The sequence below is a fragment of the Sparus aurata genome, chromosome 1 (assembly GCF_900880675.1).
Source record: "Sparus aurata chromosome 1, fSpaAur1.1, whole genome shotgun sequence".
Classification (NCBI taxonomy): Eukaryota; Metazoa; Chordata; class Actinopteri; order Spariformes; family Sparidae; genus Sparus; species Sparus aurata.
In genome coordinates, this window is record NC_044187.1 from 40999199 (window position 1) to 41019418 (window position 20220).

Sequence of the window (20220 nt, forward strand, 5' to 3'; positions counted from 1 at the left end):
CACCAACCATGGTGTTTGACACTTAAATAAACCAATCAATCAATCAATCAAATATACACTGATGGCAAGGGTGCCGAACTGCTCATCAGGAGCAATTTCACTATCTTGCTCAAGGATGCTTCGACATGCAGTAGGGCACCGGATGTCAACAGACAGACAGACATGCAGATAGGAATGAATAGAGGGATGGAAGGATTCGGTATTTGGGGGTTGTGATGTGATGGATTGTTGAAGGTACAACTATAAGGGTTGTGTTTCAATATGAGTGTTATTTACTTTTTCACCACTCAGGAAATGAAGTACCAAACAGAAATGGAAATGCATTTGTTCAATAAATAATTCTGCTTAGTCACCAAGTGTGATTGTGTGTGTCAAAGACGTTGTTGAAGTTAGTTCACTGACTCTGAGGAATTATCAAACACTTCACTTCTTGAATGTTTTTCAGGTGGATGCAGACTTTTTGGAATATTTTTAAAAGCTTGTATAAATGCAGCTTGTGTTCCTGAGTGAAGCTCTGACAAGAGTTTGTCTCCCTCAGGTACGTGACGGTGCTCGGGTGTCCCAGGACCTTCCGGATTACTATGACCGGGTTCAGACACACTCCATGAAAATCGAGATCAGGAATGTAAATTTAACTGATGAGGGACGTTACACCCTGAAAGACCGCAGGGAACGGGTGGTGTCTGTTACCAGGATGGACCTGACAGGTGGGTCCCCATGTCTGTATTTACTATTATTATTAGTATTTTTATTATTTATTATTGAGCGCACTATATCCTTATCCTTTATATAGATCCACAAAGCGGTCATGAGCAGGGTTGGATAACAGCACCTGCCCCCTGTTAAATACAGGTGATTGTGTGTAGTGGCGGATGAACTTGCTAAATCTACCAGCCACAGTGGTAGGTTTATAAAAGTAACTTAAATGACGAGTCCATGGACACTGAGGAGCACTGACTACTGTAAGGCTGCCTACCCACTCACTAAGCAAGGAGTGAGGAGAGAAACATGCTTGTCAAAGTCTCTGTCCCTGTTTATCCATTTTATATATGTGCTTTAGTTTACAATGGTCTGTCAGGTCTATTTCAGCTGTTTCAGGAGTTATTTGAGAGTTGACATCAGTAAAAACCAGTGACTGTAAAAACAGAGCCACCATGACCATGAGGGAGGGGTGGAGCAGAAGTGAGCCTAGTTAGTTAAATGAGATAGAAGTTACCAAGTGAGCTACGGCTAAAGTAATGAGCTATCAGCGTTCACACATATAGAGAAGCGACATTATTCGTGCAGGTTTGATCGCAGGTTTATTTACCCCAAACTGCTCGAATCTCTTACTATGCATAACCATAAGCTAGCAAGCAAAAAGAGGTATCGAGGGTGTATGTGGGTGTGTGTCTGTGTTCGAGTTCAGTTTTGTTTCTGACCAAAGAAACACTCAGGCACCAGTTACTCTGTGTCTATTTGTTATCCTGCAGTGTCTCCTCTTTTTCCATCTCTTCTCTGTACGTTCATGAAGTAACGTGCACTTCTCTCTCCATTCAGCAGTCAAATAAGAGACAGTTACATAACATTCAATGCAGATTTTGGGCACATCTGTCCCAGACGTCATTGCTGCCGACAAGTTGAGAAGAAAGAATGAAGATAAATATTCTTTTTAATCCCAAAAGTTTAAAGAAACAAACTCTGTGCTCTCCTTGACTCCTGGTGTTGATTGCTCCAGATGTTCCAGGCCCTGCCCATGGCGGTCTTGCCATCTCCAGCAGCAGTCTGCTGATAAATGCTAACAGGGTCGTTCATCCAAAAAAACGGCATCTGTCCCTCCACTCCAGCAACCTCCAGAGTCCAGCCCCATGGACTGTTGTTCTAAGCTATTAGTGCTTTCTCTGTGTCCTCCATATCACGACTAGGTGAGGACAAGTTCATGGACTCTAAAGCAGGACTTCAACACAGAGTTCAGATTTAAGTAAAAGTCTTTAGTTAACAAGGTTTGGTACACAGGTGGTCAGTAAAACAATCCGGCAGGAACAGGCAGAGACGGGGCTGAGGAAACAGGCAGGAGTCAAAAACCAACACTGGGATAATCGCTGGAATTTTTAGCACAGACACAAAAGACGTACTGGCAACAGCAAGGGGGAACACAGGGACTATATATACAACAGAAGGAACGTGATGGGGAACGGGTTAATGTAATCAGGGCGGGGGAAGACGATCACGGTGGCAGGGAAACCCACAAGGGCAGGAAGAGAGGATTTAAAACGAGAGGAAAGATAAATACTACAAAATAAAACAGGCAGTAGAAAACAACTAGTAGCTGGATGTGAGGTCTTACAGCTTGAGACTGCATGCAATTGATAATAATTTAACAAAAAACAACAAAAAACTAAACTGTTAAAGAATTGATCATGGTTATTAATATAACAAAAAGCTCCAGTCTCTTCAGTCCTCACACAGCAGCACTACCAGTGATGGTGTCTTGCACAGTGAACAGGCCCATTGATTGACAGTTAACATGTGCTTTGCACTGGGGGATATTTTTAGCTGGACCTATTTTTAACACAAACCATCTTCCCCCCCAAGTCTTTTTACCCCATATTACTTATTCTAAAACTCAAGACCCATTGCTAGAGGAAATTAACTGGACGGTCATCTGACTTCTTTCCTTCTTTAAAGCTTTCATTATTCTGTTATTATTTTTATTCTATATCTGTTGAGTCATGACCATTAACATTCTTCAAAGCTTTGTGTGGTCCTGGACAATAAGACTGAATTGTCGGACCTTAAACCAGCTCAATCTTTTCTCACATTCCTCTGCACCATTACATCCATGTTATGTCTATTATTAATATGACCCAACCAGTGGCACTTTGCTTCACAATGTCAGTGGTCAATAGTTATCTTTAATATACTGAAGTCGAACAATGAGTTGGTCGGCCATGTTTTCTTTCATCCAAGGTATTCTCAACATACACTTAAAGCAGAACAATAGAGGATTGCATGGGTGTGTTTCTTATTTCTCATGAAACAAGAGATGCACTGTGTTTACTATTCAAGTGTGTTTTATCACAGTGTTTAAGTAAGGGATAATGTATAGAACGGCGGTCATTATCGGGAAAATACTTTCCCTTATAATCAGGGGTCCCCTCCGTGTCGGTACTTATTTTCCCGATAAGACCGCCGTTCTATACATTATCCCTTATCCTGCTTATTACACGGTTACTTGCCAATACGAAAAAAGAACTTGACACAGTGTGTCTTTATTTATTTGTTACCATTCATAGTGTTTTTCAGCAGAGAAATATAGTTCGCCAAACCGACGCCGTTTCGCTTCTCCCTCTTCACTGCTTTCCTCTCTTTTTCTTTTCTTGACCGGTGACGACAACTCAGCCTTTTGCCAAGAGTTGAAATCGCTGTATTTTCCAAAAATTTTAAAGTTAATGTGATACTCATCCATACTAGTGGCCGAAGAGTATGTTTTTTCCGATATGATATTTTCCGATAGTGACCGCCTTTCTATACATTATCCCTTACATAACATTACAAGACCACAAACCGTAGAATCACTCTCGTATACTGTTTATAGTTTGATTTCTATCACTATATTATATACATTATAATACTCACTTATTGCTTGTGTTACTCTTCACAAAGTCAGATAATATGTATGCTTCGATTTCAAATCGACCAGATCAACAGCACACAGAACATGGTAAACCCATAGGAACATAATAAGGGGAATACAACCTCACAGCTGAACCCGGTCAGTTGGTGTGTTTATTTAATCCTTGATTCCAAGTACCTTTCAGGTTAGGTAGAAATTTCTGGACACAGTTTGTAGTCAGTGGGCTAAAACTTGTAAAATCACTGATATTTCCTCTGCTTAGTTGGCTCAGGGGGCACAGGAATATCATCTTATTTTTGCTGTCACAATCCTAATCTTCTGTTTTAATGGCGATTCTGTTCTTTTCCTCCTTATCTTCCCCTCGTTGCTTTCAGATCAACATTAGAGATACAATTCCAATAACCTGTCTCTCCTTGTCTTTTTTCCACTGCAGACCATCATGAGTACACAGAGGGAAACCCTCTCATGGCTCTACTTCTACTGCTGGGCATCCCGGCTGGGATTTGCTGCTGTTGTCGGAAGAAGATTTTCAAAAAGAAAGCCACCACTGCAGCGACGCTCCAGGTATAGACAGTAGGTTCAGACAAGAACGAATCTCTCCAGAGACACCTTGTTTTTAGTTTGGTTTTTTTCACAGGTTTTTATAGACATGTTACATAATTAATGTAAAGGAATTTGCATTGGCACTGTTCTGTATTCTGACATATATCATGTTACATTTTTACTGAAAATTTTTTTTTACTGAAAATTAAAAAGTCTTAAAAGCTTTTGAAAAGCTGCTCCTCCACCAAGCATCCACCTGTAGGTCCTGTAGGATACTTTATATGATAATAACATATTTGAATCATGAAAGTTCAGGGCTTCAACATAAAAACTTTCTTAGTGAGTTGAAACATTTTAACCCAGGCTGCTGAAGCATAGGTTATTTTCGAAAATTAAACTGACAACCTTCTTAACTAGAAAAGAAAAAGGTGCATTGTTTTTTTCTTAACTTTTGTATAATATTTATTTTTTAGTTGTGAAAACCAACAAACAAAGTAAAGAAAAAAAGCAATAGTACATTGTTATAACACATTTAAATGTGTGAAAATCTAATCTCGGTGGTGGTAAAAGGTAATGCTTTACTTTAGACTAGTCCGGAAAGAAAATACAGCCTAGACTGTAGAAATACCTTTATTTAGCCTAAACGCATAAACGCCGGAGGTCGGTTCGCCAATTCTCCGCCGATGGTGATTTACACAGAGCGAAGCATCTCCGCCTTATAGACGAAACGCTGTGAATTCACACAGAAAGCCGGCGCTGCGGCTCCTGAAGAGGCGTGACGGTACACTTCATGTTGATGACGTCGGTGTTCCCCGGTGTCCTCCTGTCAATATAAATCTGCGGACAGCTTATAATCATATGGATGCTGTTATAATGTGTAGTGATTGAGATCCTGACCCACCAAACATCCTCGAAAGGGACAAAGTTATGTTTTTTGCGCTAAATTACATAATTACATAATCACCATCAGTAAACAGGTCGCTGTATGACTCACTCGCAGGGACGGAGGCTGTTTTCTGGGGAAAGTTCCCTGAAGTCTCCAGAGGCGGATCAGCGCCGGAGCGAAATTTCCCCCCTCTCCGCATCTGAAACTTTCACACAGAGGAGGGTGCGGAGAATTGGCGCAGGATCCCCGCATGCAAACGGCAGTGTGAACGGTGCTAGTGTTGCTTGAGGCCAGGGTCTGTTATATTGCATCCTGCTAATCGTGGGGGGGAAGTGTGGCACTCGGTGGTCAGCAGTGTCCTCAGGGCCTCTCTCCTTTCCCCTCAGCCACCGCACCTTAAAACTTTTACTGTTTACAGTTGGCCAAGAGTTTATACAAATAATCAATAATCAATCAATTACTTGGAACCCCAAAAAAGTTAAATGCTTTGTCATCATCATCATCATCATCATCATCATCATCATCGTCTCTCTCTGTCTCTCTGTCTCTGTCTCTCTCTCCAGACTACTCCAGTTGCAGTCCATCCTCCTCCTGTAGGTCCTGTTGGACCTTGCCCTCCCTACACCACACCTGGACAACCAGGAGTGGTGAGACTTTTACTGTTACTGACCACTTTTTATGGTTTCATGGTTGTCCTTACCTTAACAAACATATCTCTTTCTATTCATTGATTTATATAATTCACAGTATTCATGTTGAATGTGATATTAAATGAATGTTCTATTGACTAAATACAAGAATGTAAGTGTTGTAACTTTGTGTTTGTGCAGATGTACTACCCTGGTCCTGACCCAAACATGGTATATGAGACGGCACACAACACACTGTTTTCACACAGTAATTACACAGTATTTACACATTATTCAATATGTAACACATCCCTGATTTACCAGATTTGACCAATAAAAGAAGAAATATTGTTAAGCTGTGCTATGCTAACCTAAGACAAGTGTTTTTCTTGTGTACTTGTCTGTGTGTGTGTGTGTGTGTGTGTGTGTGTGTGTGTGTGTGTGTGTTTTTCTACATAGGGTCCTACAGCCCATCCTCCTCCACCCACTGGCCCAGGACAGTGGAATGGTCCCCCACCTTCCATGGTAAGTATCACACTGACACAGGCTAATATGCTCTAGAACCAAAACAGTTTGATCCAGGCTGTTTGCATTCAAAGGGGGTTCTATTGGACTTGTACTTTGTATTCTCTTTGTCTCTCCAGACTTCCTGTTTTCCTGCCCCCTCCCTCATTATTTACTGATCTAACTTGTGATTGTCTCCCTCTTTAGGGTTTTAACCCTTCCTACCCACCCCAGAACCCTATCTACCCTCCTGCTGGTCCAGCTATGATCGCCCCTAGTCAGCCTCCACAATGGAATGGTCCACCACAAGGCCAGTACCCCCCTGGACCTGCAGCTCCAATGGTACGATTCGTCTCTTTATCTGACAGGAATTCTTAAGAGGAATGCTGGTCATTTAGGTATTTGACCTTTGACCTTTCAGATGCTTAGATCAGATGAAGACTTGAAGCTGTGGAAACTGTCTGCAATCCTTGACAGATAGCTATACTTTATATTACGGTTTTACATAATCAGTCTAATGATCAGGCTATACAACCAGCAGTTCTGTGGCAGTTTTCACTATCTTAAAGTGATAGTCAGGTTATTTTGCTGTGGCAGTGTAAGAGGTACATGTCCGTAGTCAGTGTATTACCTGCAGTAGATGACCATCAGCTCTCTGACACACACACATTATCAACCAACTATCACTTTAATCTTGTCAATCAAATAACATTGTGTGTGTGTGTGTGTGTGTGTGTGTAGGGCTATGCTCCACCTCCAGTCATGTATAGCTCCCCTCCACCAGCAGTAGCTAGTGAACCAGTAAAAGAGGAGATGAAGGTGGAGAATATGGCTTCCTCACCTGCTGACCCCCTGCTCACTGCTACACCACAGGTACGCACTCACACACATTAGAGTGAAGTTTTTCCTCTGTGAACAATAGGATGTCATAAAATTTCCTGCTCCTACATAGTGACATGCTGGTCATTGGCCCTGTCTGACATAGACACCAGACCAAGGTACATGATTCTTGACAACTGTGTTACGTTTGATCCAACCCTCTACCTTGTTCAGCGCATAATCAAATCTGCTGCTCTGTGTGTGGTGTGTTTGTGCGTGGTGTGTGTGGGTTAGTGTGCATGCGTGTTTGCACTGCACCTCCTCATTATCATTGTGAACATAAACAACCATGTGTTAAGTGTTAGTACTCACCGCTGTCAGGCCAGTATGTTTGTATTGGGATATTTTGGCTGCACTTTCTGTGCCATTCTTGTAATAGCTTGCTAATAACTTTAACAAAACATCCACCTAGCCCTGTGGAAGACTGTGGTCATGCACAATGAGTGCACAGGCAGAATGTGTGAAGACAGGAGGTAAGCAGGCAGATAGACAGGTAGCCTGTCCAATCATTTCGTATAGGCCAAATAAAATTATTGGACTGGCCCTGTGGTTGCCTCAGACTCTGGGTTTGATCCATTCATTGTTGAGATGTTAAGAGATTTTCTACAAACATACCAAGAAATGCTTCTAGAATAACTTACCAGTCCTAGCTTTGACTATTTATTTAACTGTTGCTGTAACTTCACTACGTATGTAAAAGTTGATGTTTAATAATTTTCCAAAAGCTTGTTTTCCACATTGATTTAGCACAAAACATGCGTCTGAAATTCTTTTTGGAGAGAGCTTCCAACAACATAGTTTCAAGGCATTAAAAATTTAACTTGGTCTTTGATTTTTTTTTTATGGTCTACAGTGACTTATCCAATAAAGGCAAATACTTCAAAGAAAATATGATTTGAAGGAGACAAACTCAACATGTGTTCTTTACCCCCTAGGTTTCAGGAGCTGCATCTGCCTCTGAGGCTCCCATGCCTCCCCCCTCCACCAGCGCTCTCAGCTCCACTGATGGTGCCTGTATGTTCCAGATCAATGGACAGACATCCTCCACCAACTTCCTGTAGGGAAGCTAACTTATGGAATGTCTCCCTCCCTGTACTTTTTCGGTTTGATGTTACAGTGCACCTCTGTGACCATTTTACATTTATCTCTTTTAGCAGTTTAATCAGGGATGCAAAATGGCACAGGTGGAAACAATGAACAGTATTATAGACAGTAGATTATATGTTTTGCCTCCTTGCCAATTAAAGAATTATGTCTGGTATAAATTTAATTTGGGGATCAAATTTCCAGAGGTGAGGAGATAAAAAAAAAGTGGTATGTCGAAGTGTTAACATGTGAAGTCCATCAACACCTGAGGAGTAAATATAAAAGAAGGGCCTGGTCCAGTTTAACAAAAGCTTGAGAGATGTTATTCGCTCATAATTGTGTTTTTCTAAATGCTACATTTTCACTGCCCTGTTTTTCAGTCATTTTCTTTGATTCCTTTATTGTATTTCTGATTCATAGGACCTCATCTGAGATTTAATGTTCCAGATAAACCAAATAATCAAGAAAAAGACCTGAGATTAGAGTCTAGGAGTGATAAAAGAAATATAAAAACAATTTACTGAAAATCACGAAATAGTAACAGCTAAGAAACGTTGAAAAATGTTTCATAGCCTTGCGGTATTTTCAGACATCTGTCTTCAACATGACATGACATTACTTATTTTGATGCAACAAATTTGACTGTTAAGTGTTTTTGCAGTCTTGGTGTTGTAGCTATTCACAGCTGGACCTGACAGGATGTTTGTAGCATTCACTTACTATTTGTGTAAGATGTATCAGAGTGATGTCAAACTCTGCTGCAGCTTCAGTCATTATGTGTCTCTATGCCCTTATTTTTTTTCCTGTTGTCTCCATCAATTTCTGAAGCAGAGTCAGGCAGCTGTGTGTTTAATGTGAATGTTTAGCTAAAACTGCTTCAACTTGAGCTAACATACTAACCTTGAGCTGCCTCAGGTCTAGTGGTGAGCTTCTTATAGTCTCCAGTGAAAGCAGATAAAAAAACCCCAGTAAAATCCTCAGAGGAAGAATCAGAATTCCTTTATTAGTCCCGCAAACAGAGACATTTCTCTGTTGCAGCAGCCAAAGGACAGTTCAATTTAACGATAAACAATAATAATAGTAAAACAATTAACAATATATAAAAAGGTAAGAAATAGAAATAGACTTGTATATACATTTATACAATATAAACAGTGTAATTATAAACAGATACTGCAATACTATTCTGACATACTGTGCAAAGTTATCAAGCTTTGTTCCACCCATCAACAGCTCAAATCGTTAAAGATTCTGTCCTGAGAACCTCATTTTTGGATTTTATACCTCATCAAGGTCAGCATTGTCAAGACCATTTGTTTTGGACGATAGTATAAGTCAAAGTCAAATTGAACTCACCAAGACTCCCTGGATCCCCTGATAGATCAGATGTCCTGGATTTGGTGCGAACACTGACTGCCCCTTAAGAATGCCAACAGAAGAACCACTTTGACTGCCTTTCACAGTGGCCTCATGCTTCCTTCCAATTGCAGCAAAGAAACATATCACTCATTCACAGACATTATCCATTAAGAGCCTTTGAGAGCGACTATATATCTACAATTCACAGCTGAGCAGAAAGTTGCAGCAATAATGCAAAACAAACCATACAGTGTAGCAACTTTATGTTTATCATGATCACCCTCCGTGATAGCCAGTCTACTATCAGGGAAATGTTGGAAACATAAACTTCTGTCATAAACTCATAGCAATAGAAACAAACGCTAAATTATGCCGACCAAATTCCACCACACCTACATCTCCTTGAGCTGTTATTAATTGTTCTCACTTGTGAATCAATTTGGTCTGCTAGACTTCTGAGTGTTCCTGATGTCTCTGTTGGAGGTCGTAACATCCTACTCATCCACAATGTTCACCTTAAAACCACTAACAGGCATTCATCAAACTGTAAATATCACCAATGCCTTTTCTCTACCAAAGTCTGTTTTTATTGTCTTATTCTTTCATTTAGTCTGTTGAGATGAATACATACAGTGAACCTCAATACTGCCATCCAAACGGTAAATTGCTGCATTTATATAGCACTCTTTCCAAAGTGCTTTACAGTTTTCCTCTCCTTCATCCACTCGCACACAGACGCGCAGACAGACACCCACTGATGGCAGTCAGCTAACATTTAAGTTGCTTGTCTGCCTATTTGTGGTTCAGCATCAGCCCTTCGACACTTTTACCCCTTTAAACCAAGGTGGTTCAAGTGCTGGTTTGGAACCAGTGCCTTCTCTGGAACCATTTCTTTGTGTTTCAACTGCTAAAGAACCAGCTCCCAGACAGGAAAACTGGATGCAGAATGGCACCTACACTTTGCTGGTCTGCAACAAAGAGCCGCTTATCAGGGAATGGGGGAGTTTTTGTGGCCAAGAACAAACTAAAACCACTTATAACGGCCGTATTAAACAACCGGAGCTAGTATGTTCTGAGAGTGAACAAATTAATACTTGTTCCGAGTCCCACAGTTTCATAGTTGTTCCTATCAATGCTGGAAAATTGGAGACGTAAACAATGACTCAATGATGTAAAATGTAAAAGTAAACTCATTCTCAAAAGGTTCACAGGTTGAACAGTTGAACTTTAAATGAGTGCTAGCACCAGCCCAGAACCAGCATGTGGTTCACTTTGTTAGGAAGGGATATTTGATATGTGGACGGGAGGAGCTGGGAATAAAACTGCCCATTCACAGGGTATGCAGACCAGATGTTGTAGACATATATGTATTTTATTTTCTCAGGTCAGCTGGAATCAGTAATGCATCTGGGTTTTTGGCATCCCTAACACCCAAATGAGACAAGCAAGTTCTGGACTGCTATCTTGTCTGTGTTTTATGAACTAGTTTAATGACTAAAAACTCATACAATATTTCTTCAGTTGTACTATTGATACTCTGAACACAGTGAGTGCCTTTTCATCTGTCAACGTGAAGGTGACTTTGGCCTCTGCAGAAACATTAGGTCCTGTTTTTTTGTATCTTTGTGTCCCTTACACACATATGGATGAGGTAAACTGTGGTTCACATGTGGGTTTTTTTGTGTGTAAATGTAACCAATGATATGTACTAAAAGTGGAGTTGTAGTTGGAATTTATGAGTGTTGATCGAGTTGTAGACTCATCAAACTGGCTCTGTTCGTATGGTATATTGGTCTCTATAGTTCCATATATACTTCTGGATTTTTCTGAGATGAACTGGCAATGGTTTCCTACCTCTCATTTTATACCTCTTCAAACTGTACATGTATATGCAAGTGTGTATCAACTCATGAATAAAGTTAAATTATGTGGTTCTGAATATGGCTGCTGGAGAATCATTCACCATTAAAATTATTTTACGGGGGAGAGAATGTGCTAACTGATCATTTTATAAGATACTGTTAATAAACCCAGTGAAATTAATATCCATGTAAAGGACTGGTTGATTGGGAAATGACTCTAAAATTGTAAAGGTACATTGTTTTCTGTAGATTTTAATAACCACCCAAGTCCCCCTTCCTCCTAAAGTGTGGTTTCATTTACCCCATCCCTAACCGGTCAGACAGATCCTCCCCAAAGCTACAGTAGCGTTTGAAAGATGAAACTGTTTCAGTGACCACATACAGCCAAGAGTACTGTCATCAATTCCATATATGTGAAATTTGGTCACAGTCTGCCATTTATTCGGTTATAGTGTTTAATAATGGCCAGAAAATTGTTTGTCACAATTGGATGTCACAGTAAAGTTGACCTTTGACCTTTTAATAACAAAATGTCATCAATTCATCCCATTAGACATTTGTGTAAAATGTTTCTAAATTATCATATTAATTCTTGAGTTATGGACAAAAAATGAGTTTCGTGAGGTTGACACCGGTTGCATGCCAAATTTGAACAAATTCCCTCAAGGCGTTCCTGAGATATCATCAAACAGTCATCCGACATAGAAAGGCCAAAGTGTTCATACCTTTTCTGAATGGTTCTGTCAAAGCATGTCCAATCTTGATGCTAGTATTTGTACAAATGTCACTGGCATTCTTGTTTGTTAGCATGAAAGGTCACAGAAGTAGTTGTGCAAACAATGAGAAAAGAGTTCTTGAGAGAGACGTTGAAACCATGCTTTCTTTCCCAGCACCACACAAATGACCAGTGATGTGAGAATGGGAAGAACTGTCAGCTTCACAAAGTTACTATGACTGCTGGATGCAGCCCCCTCTCAATTATGTCATCAGAGAAGGGCTCTAAGACATGTCTAGCACTCCGTTTGAAGCAATCTGGGACCATAGTCTAACACGTTGAATCCAAAAGTATATCTTCAGACTGACATTGTGAATTTCAGGCACTAATGGATGGACAGGATAAAATAAAAGACGCCACTCGACACAGACATCTACATTTAGCTGGTGCCGTCTGACAGTCCTTTAAACTCATGTAGTCAACGATAACTCAAGACTCAAGGACTATGTCTCAGATGTGGTATTATGCAGTACAGGAGTCCCTGGGTAGGGTGCTCTCTCCCTTTCTTTTCACCCTGTAAACATGGACTTCACGCCAAACACTGTGAACAGTCACCTCCAAAAGTTCCCTAATGAAACAGCCATTGTTGGATGTGTGTCTGAGGGGAACAAATAGGAATATATGGGGGTCATCAACGACTTTGTAAAGTGGTGCGAATGCAAATGCCTGCATATAAACACCAGCAAAACAAAGAGGAAAACACCACAGATCACACCAGTGAACATGGAGATAGTATCCCTTTTTAGAAAGAAAAGGTGGCACATTTGATCCAAGGTAAGGGCGGCAATGTGCCGGCCTGTCCTAATATTCCTTCTTTTTCAAAAGACGCCTCTGGGGTAGGCGTTAACATGTGAAGTGACGTGAAGCTCGAAGTTGGGCTGGGAACAGTGACTTTGTCTTCAAATAAGAGCTTTACATTGCACCCCATTGGAGTTTAGAGCTGGGTTCTTAGTGGGGGGCTTTAAACTGAACTGGATGCCCTGTACAAGAAGGGCCAAAGTCGCAAACTGGTTAGGAGGGCCAGCTCTCTCTTCTACTGTCTGCTGGACTCCATAGACGTGGTGTGTGAGAGGAGGATGTTAGCCAAGCTGACGTCAATCATGGACAACGCCTCTGACCCCCGGTGCCAGACTGTGGAAGCCTCGCAGCTCTTTCAGCAGCAGACTCTTACACCCACTGTGTAAGAAGGAGAGCTACTGTAGACCGTTCATCCCCACAGCCATCAGACTGTTTATCTCAAGCACTACCTGAACAATCACTGTACACTCTTTGTTTTTTGTAAATATCTTACTTTTAAGATAATAATTTAACCTAATTTCTTATTTTTTTTTAATTATTAAGTTATAGGTCCTGAATATCCCCGTTGTGGGATAAAGCCTATCTAATCTAAAAACACTTCACTCAACCTCTCACTATATTAAACAAGCAAAGTCCTGACAATGGCAGCTTGCTTTGGAGGAAGTCTGCTAAAAACCAGAGTTATGTCACTGGAGCTTGACAAGAAATTTGGAGGATTTATGTTTTCCTACCTTAACATGTTAACTAAAAATAGAGCTGTTCTCATGGAACTAGTCATAGTACATCCGGTTAGGGAGTTTCTGCATTTATGATGAAGTGGGCAACATTGTACAATTGCAAATTCTATACTTGAGAAAACATCAATACGCTATCCATGTCAAGCAAGCCCACAACTAAATAGAAACAGCCTGCGCCTATTTTCTGTGGGCTTTTGGATGCCAATCTGGAAAATATGACTCACGTTGTGTGGGCGGGCTGCAACAGGCTTGGCTGTGATGCAGAATTCGTTTTTTGTTTGGGTTCACCACTCTATGGTCTTACTAAATGTCCTGCCCACAACACTATCTGAATGGCTACACATCAAAGTTTAGAAGGTGTAACAGAAAATGGAAACACTCACAAAAATGTACTTGAATTGAGTAAGTTGTACTTAGTTACATTCCATCACTGGTTATTCTAAACCTGACACCAAGATTTTAATTTCTACCGCAAATGTATGTCAGCTCCAAAAATGGATTATCGGTCTCCATGATTACTAGTAATCAGTATTTGTGTTGTTCCTGAAAAAACATATTATGCTAAACACATCCGTGCAGAGACTTCAATCTTCACACCAAACTTCCTAAAAGCAAAGCAAGCAAATACAAGTATTTACCAAAATGTTCCTTTAATGTAGTAAAAGGACAGACAGCATTGGACCCAAAACTTATCTCCTGCTCGAACACAGGGGGAAGCATGTAGTACAACAAATCCCTGCTCCGAGATATGACTTAGTCATTATATTGTGTGATTAACAAATCTACTTTTTGAACACCATTTACAGAAAACATCAAACTGTAGAAAAATGTCTCCCTTAAAGTTCCATCCCAGAAGACAGCAGTGCTCCATCATCTGCATATGTGGCGTGAGGTAGGAGACACACAGAAAAACACCTGACTTCTTTCAATCCCTTCCTTACTCCTCTGTCCTCTTCTCCATCTGTCTCAGCCGCTTCTCCAGGATCTTCACTTGCTCCTCTAGGTGAGCAGTTTTATCAGCCACAGCAGAGCCCCTTGAAGTGCCGATGCCCAACAGGACACAGACACACACCAGGACAGCCATTCGGATGGCTGTGGTTTCTGTGTCCACACTGCGGTCGCCAAGGATGAGCCCAAAACACATCAAAGCCATGCTCACTTTCAGCAGCCATAGAGTCCGCCTCAGAGTGAGGGCAACCAATCGGAAGGCAAAGGAGAGCAGCCAGTAGCCAATGACAGCCACAAGAACCCACTGGGCAACGAAGATCAGACCCTCTGGAGTCACTTTGTTGATGGGAAAGCCAGCTGACGTAAAACAGGAACACAAGTACAGCAAGAGAGGGCAAAGACAACAATTTAGTTATGTTATACTGCAATCTCCAATTAGACTGTGATTGTGCATTTCCTGGAGAAACTGCAGTGTGACTGCTGGAAGCTGCCAGAGCTTTTCTTTCAACTGCCCTGCAGCATTTGTTGTAGTGATGTGTATGAACTAATATTTGCCTTTCTTTACTTTAGCTCCCCCTATAGCAGAACAAACTGCATGAAATATGTTGTATTAATCTGGGTTCCAGTATGTACACCAGACAAGATTTGGTTGCAATTAAACATCATCAGCAGCTTCTGTCCCCATGCTGTGAGGCTCCTGAACTCAACATCAACACTCTACCATGAGTGTTACACATTTATTGTTACACAATACAAAGAAACATAGCAAATTTGACATTTGAGATTTCCTCGAAAACTGATTCAATTGATGATCCTCAAAATGGTTGATTGTCTTCACTCAACTAATCTTTTCAGCTCTACAGTAACACTGAATTATAAATAACAGAATCCTTGTTTATATTTTTGTTCTGTACAATGTTTTCTTTTGAATTAATCTATTTACTTTTGTTCTACTGTACTACCATAGCCTACATGTTAATACTTCACAATATATACTGTCCCACATTGAATAGCTGCCTTTCTGACAAGACTGACTTGTGTATTTAGTGATGTTACTGTGCTCACAGGATCTAATTTATTTGATCAGTATATTGTTTTTCATCACTGATAGCAATGATGAAAAGGAAGTTAAATATGCTGGTGATGGACAGAACAGTTTGTGGTGTGTGTGTGTGTGTGTGTGTGTGTGTGTGTGTGTGTGTGTTTACCTTGAATTCCAGCTGCATGCAGGAAGTGTGAAACATACTGTAGGAGCACGTTCAGACCCCCAGCCAAACCTCCTGCCACAACATGTAGAACCTGAGAGAAAGCCTGGAGGGCAGGTCATGGTTAGGCCTGAATATCTGAGGTTTTACCAGGGCACATGTCCCTTGTGCCCTCCTCGGGCATTTTTGTAAATTTTTCTCAACTTTTTTTTTTGATTTAGCGATCATTTTGGCTGTGTTACAGGTTGTGGCATGGATTTTTGCAGGAACTCTTCTTTTTAGTCAAGTTTTTGAAATCCAGTGTCTTTTACTCTTACATGTCTTTTATTTTCCTGCAATGCATTTTGCACCCTCTAACCACCTTCGTGGCAAAAATGTACACGCACAAAATCTGCCATAAAATACTCATACATCAATATTTTTTTCTGCTTTTTTTTTTGCTTGAATCCCTTAGTCAACTTGTTCCCTGATCAAAATGATCAAATATTCAATAATTTTCAGGATTTTAACCCTTAAAATGCCAGTTTTATTATTTAAATTACTAACTATTTATTTAAAAAAAAAACACAAAAAATGTATTATTTTCCATATAATAAGTAGTAGGCTGATGGGGCTTTAGTGGTGATTAGAGTCTTTGATATATCAAACATTACCAACAAAATTGATTTGATTGCATTAGTATATTTTAGTAACAAATACTCCCTCTAATCACCTTCGTGGCCAAAAATGCCCCATTGACTTCCATTAAAACCACATTTTTTTATCTCACTACCATTACAGTATAAAACCATGCATTCTGTAATGTCAGCATGCCATTTTGAAGAAAAGTAGTTATATTTGACATTTTTGATGTATTTCACCAGATTGAACCATTTTCCCATTGTAGGCCGATGCATGAAATTCTTGTATTTTTGCCAGTTATATCATGGAGCCGGGTGACTACCAGGGCCCAGTGTGTGTGTGTGTGTGTGTGTGTGTGTGTGTGTGTGTGTATGTGAGAGAAAGTGAGTGAGAGTGAGTGTCTGTGTGTGTGTGTGTGTGTGTGTGTGAGAGAATCTGTAAGCATGCACTGATCACTTCAGCGGTGAAAAAAGGTCATCTTTTGAGGAATCTGTTTCATGTGTCTTTGAAAAGGTGCTTGAGTGAAAACATGCCTTTGCTGTTCTCAAATACAAAGCAAAAACAACGGTTAGTGTGTTTATGCACCTGGCTGCTTTCACAGCCAAAGATAAACATGCAACTTTTCTGAGGGGTCATTTCATTAGTGAGCAAAGAGGGTGCAAAAATGAAAAGGCATTTCAGAAGAGAAGAGGCATTAGAAATGGTCATGCAGCCTTTATCTGACAGCGAGCTGCAGGGTTCATCAGGGGAAACCACGATCTTCGAGGGGGAGTCTGACACAGAAGGCTCACTGGAGTCTTCCATGTCTGTGAGTGCCTCTGACCCATCCTCTGAGAGTGAAGCGGGCACTGAGGATCCTGTCCATCCTAAAAGTCAGTGGACGGGCAAGTGTGGTCTCCATCTAATGCTGAGACTCTGTGCTACATTCAGGCACCCACCGGCATGATGCCAGGGCCCACGAGATACCTGACCTGATCCAGCTCATTTTGCAAATGACAAACTTATACGGGAGGCGTTTAGTGTCAGGATGGAGTGATGTGGATGCCCAAGAGATTCGGGCATACATGAGACTTCTTATCCTGACAGCGCCACTGACCAGCTCCACTAGAAGGAGAGGTGTGTGCTGATTGTGCAGAGGCATGTAAAAGAGGTCTTCCACCACCAAGTGTGCATTTGTAGGGAACACTAGGTCACATGCTGCAGGACCACACACACACACACACACACACACACACACACACACACACACACACACACACACTTTGAAACCTCCTTTCTGTCCAGAAGAAGAAGAAACAATAACTTTGATATTTCAACAGCAGCTGTAAACTTGTATTTTATTTAACCCTCAGATTAAACACACACACACACACAAGCACCCCCCCCCCCCCCAACACACACACACACACACACACACACACACACACACACTATCCATGTATCTGTTTCTCTCAAACACCCACAAACACACACACATCGTATATTCAATGCCTGGATATTTCTGTTTATATTTCATATTTTGTTCATATTTCATATGTTCTATTTTGTTTTTTGTTGTCTAAATTTCCAAAGTTGTTGCAGTTTGCACAATAAGAGTTCACACTGATGAATCAGATGCTGATTTAAAAGCATTTCACACACACACTGGGCCCTGGTAGTCACCCAGCTCCATGATATAACTGGCAAAAATACAAGAATTTCATGCATCGGCCTACAATGGGAAAATGGTTCAATCTGGTGAAATACATCAAAAATGTCAAATATAACTACTTTTCTTCAAAATGGCATGCTGACATTACAGAATGCATGGTTTTATACTGTAATGGTAGTGAGATTAAAAAATGTGATTTTAATGGAAGTCAATGGGGCATTTTTGGCCAGGAAGGTGGTTAGAGGGAGTATTTGTTACTACATAAAATATACTAATGCAATCAAATCAATTTTGTTGGTAATCTTTGATATATCAAAGACTCTAATCACCACTAAAGCCCCATCAGCCTACTACTTATTATATGGAAAATAATACATTTTTTGTGGGTTTTTTTATAGATAATTTTAATATAACTGGCATTTAAAGGGTTAAAATCCTGAAAATTAATGAATATTTGATTATTTTGATCAGGGAACAAGTTGATTAAGGGATCCAAGCAAAAAAAGCAGAAAAAAATATTGATGTATGAGGATTTTATGGCAGCTTTTGTGCGTGTACATTTTTGCCACGAAGGTGGTTAGAGGGAGTATTTGTTACTACATAAAAAATACTGATGCAATCAAATCAATTTTGTTGGTAATCTTTGACATATCCAAGACTCTAATCACCACCAAAGCCCCATAAGCCTACTACTTATTATATAGAAAATAATACATTTTTTGTGTTTAAAAAAATATATATAATTGATAATTCAAATAATCAAACTGGCATTTAAAGGGTTAAAATCCTGAAAATTATTAAATATTTGATCATTTTGATCAGGGAACAAGTTGGTTAAGGGATTCAAGCAAAAAAAAAGCAGAAAAAATATTGATGTATGAGTATTTTATGGCAGATTTTGTGCGTGTACATTTTTGCCACGAAGGTGGTTAGAGGAAGTTTTTTTAAGGAGGGCACAAGGGTTAAGACGGTGAAATCAGCCTGTTTTACCGACAGTGACCTTAGAGCAAAAGGAATCGAACCAAGGAACCTTAAAAAGAAGGCAGGGTCATTATGAAGCAGAGTAATACACAACATACTGTATCTACTTTGTATTACTTCTGATAAAGAAACGCCTCCAGAAAATGAATGAATGCACTTCATTGACACCTTGCTTGTCACTTATTTTCATTTAGGAGAAGCTCCTGTTTGCGGGGTAAAGTGGGGGGTCAGGTGTTGACTTCCTGTCTGAAGTTTCTCTCATTTTCTCCAAAGAAAGATTCAGTGACCTAATTAGCCTTCTTTCTTTCATAGGTTCCATGAGACGAACCAGGAAGTAACCCATTTACATCGACAACATGGCAGAGGGCAACTTTCCCTTCATCTGACCAAAACTTAGGCCTGTATGAACTAACTAACTTTCATCATCATCACCAGTTTGTTTCCTTTTCAGACAAATGCATATTTACTGTATCCTCCTCAGTGAGCCACACGCTGCAACATTAAACTCTTGATAGCTTCCTCTCACCTTCTGTACCGACAGCACCGTCTGCTCCCCGGCCAGCCTGCCTAAATAAGACCTCCCCTCCCCGGCTAGGTCAGCCAGTGTTGCTCGGAGCTCTTGGATCATCCCGGGGCGGCTCTCGAACACTTTCTCCGCGGAAACACACAGCAGCAGCGCGCTGAGCACACACAGGCGGCCGAGGACTCTTTGTTTTGAGGGGGGAAACATGGTGAAAGCTAACCTACAGAATCACACGGAGAGCTGTGAAAAGTTACATCTGAAGGTAAGCAGCAACGAGAGGCTACACACAGGATGTGGAAAAAATTGGGAGTAGGAGAGAAGAGATGTGTGCCACCCACTGGGCTGAGTGTGCAACAAGTTGATGACGGCCCCACCCCCTAACGAGTGGCTGCTCTCGGATCAATAAGTAATAATCAATAATGAGACAGGCTGCGCGGTCGGGGTATCATCTGATCATTCAATTATTCCATTTAATCTTGCAAACGAAAAACGAAAAAACGAGTCATTATTTCGTTTTTCTGTGTCAAACATTGAAAACTGGTGTTTGTTTTCTCTGACTCCCTGATAAGGATTTTGACAAAGTATTACGGGAAACGAAGGTACGTTTTAACCGTTTG

At 40.6% G+C, this 20220-nt stretch overlaps 2 protein-coding genes across 2 annotated transcripts in view; one reads left to right on the top strand and one right to left on the bottom strand.

Moving 5' to 3' along the window:
• LOC115582575 (uncharacterized) overlaps positions 1-11441 on the top strand; it is a 31117-nt gene extending 19676 nt beyond the window's left edge. The window contains exons 7-14 of the mRNA XM_030418596.1: positions 539-707; positions 4050-4180; positions 5609-5692; positions 5876-5905; positions 6134-6199; positions 6386-6520; positions 6920-7051; positions 7993-11441. Coding sequence (XP_030274456.1) covers positions 539-707; positions 4050-4180; positions 5609-5692; positions 5876-5905; positions 6134-6199; positions 6386-6520; positions 6920-7051; positions 7993-8118 — 873 coding nt within the window. The 3' untranslated portion in view covers positions 8119-11441. The remainder of the gene's footprint in view (positions 1-538; positions 708-4049; positions 4181-5608; positions 5693-5875; positions 5906-6133; positions 6200-6385; positions 6521-6919; positions 7052-7992) is intronic.
• Positions 11442-14307: 2866 nt separating this feature from the next.
• Positions 14308-19952, bottom strand: tmem109 (transmembrane protein 109). Its single transcript, XM_030430454.1, has 3 exons — positions 19607-19952; positions 15831-15933; positions 14308-14979 (listed from the first exon to the last, which is right to left on the bottom strand). The coding sequence occupies exons 1-3, from the start codon at positions 19808-19810 to the stop codon at positions 14612-14614; spliced, it is 675 nt and encodes a 224-aa protein (XP_030286314.1). The 5' UTR covers positions 19811-19952; the 3' UTR covers positions 14308-14611.
• Positions 19953-20220: the final 268 nt, after the last annotated feature.

Bases quoted from the DNA above. Each gene is read 5' to 3' on its own strand.
- tmem109 (XM_030430454.1), bottom strand. From the start codon at position 19,810: ATGTTTCCCCCCTCAAAACAAAGAGTCCTCGGCCGCCTGTGTGTGCTC. The intron at 15,934-19,606 runs GTGAGAGGAAGC...CCTGCCCTCCAG, and splicing joins CGGTGCTGTCGGTACAGAAG to GCTTTCTCTCAGGTTCTACA. The intron at 14,980-15,830 runs GTAAACACACAC...GTTTTACGTCAG, and splicing joins GCATGCAGCTGGAATTCAAG to CTGGCTTTCCCATCAACAAA.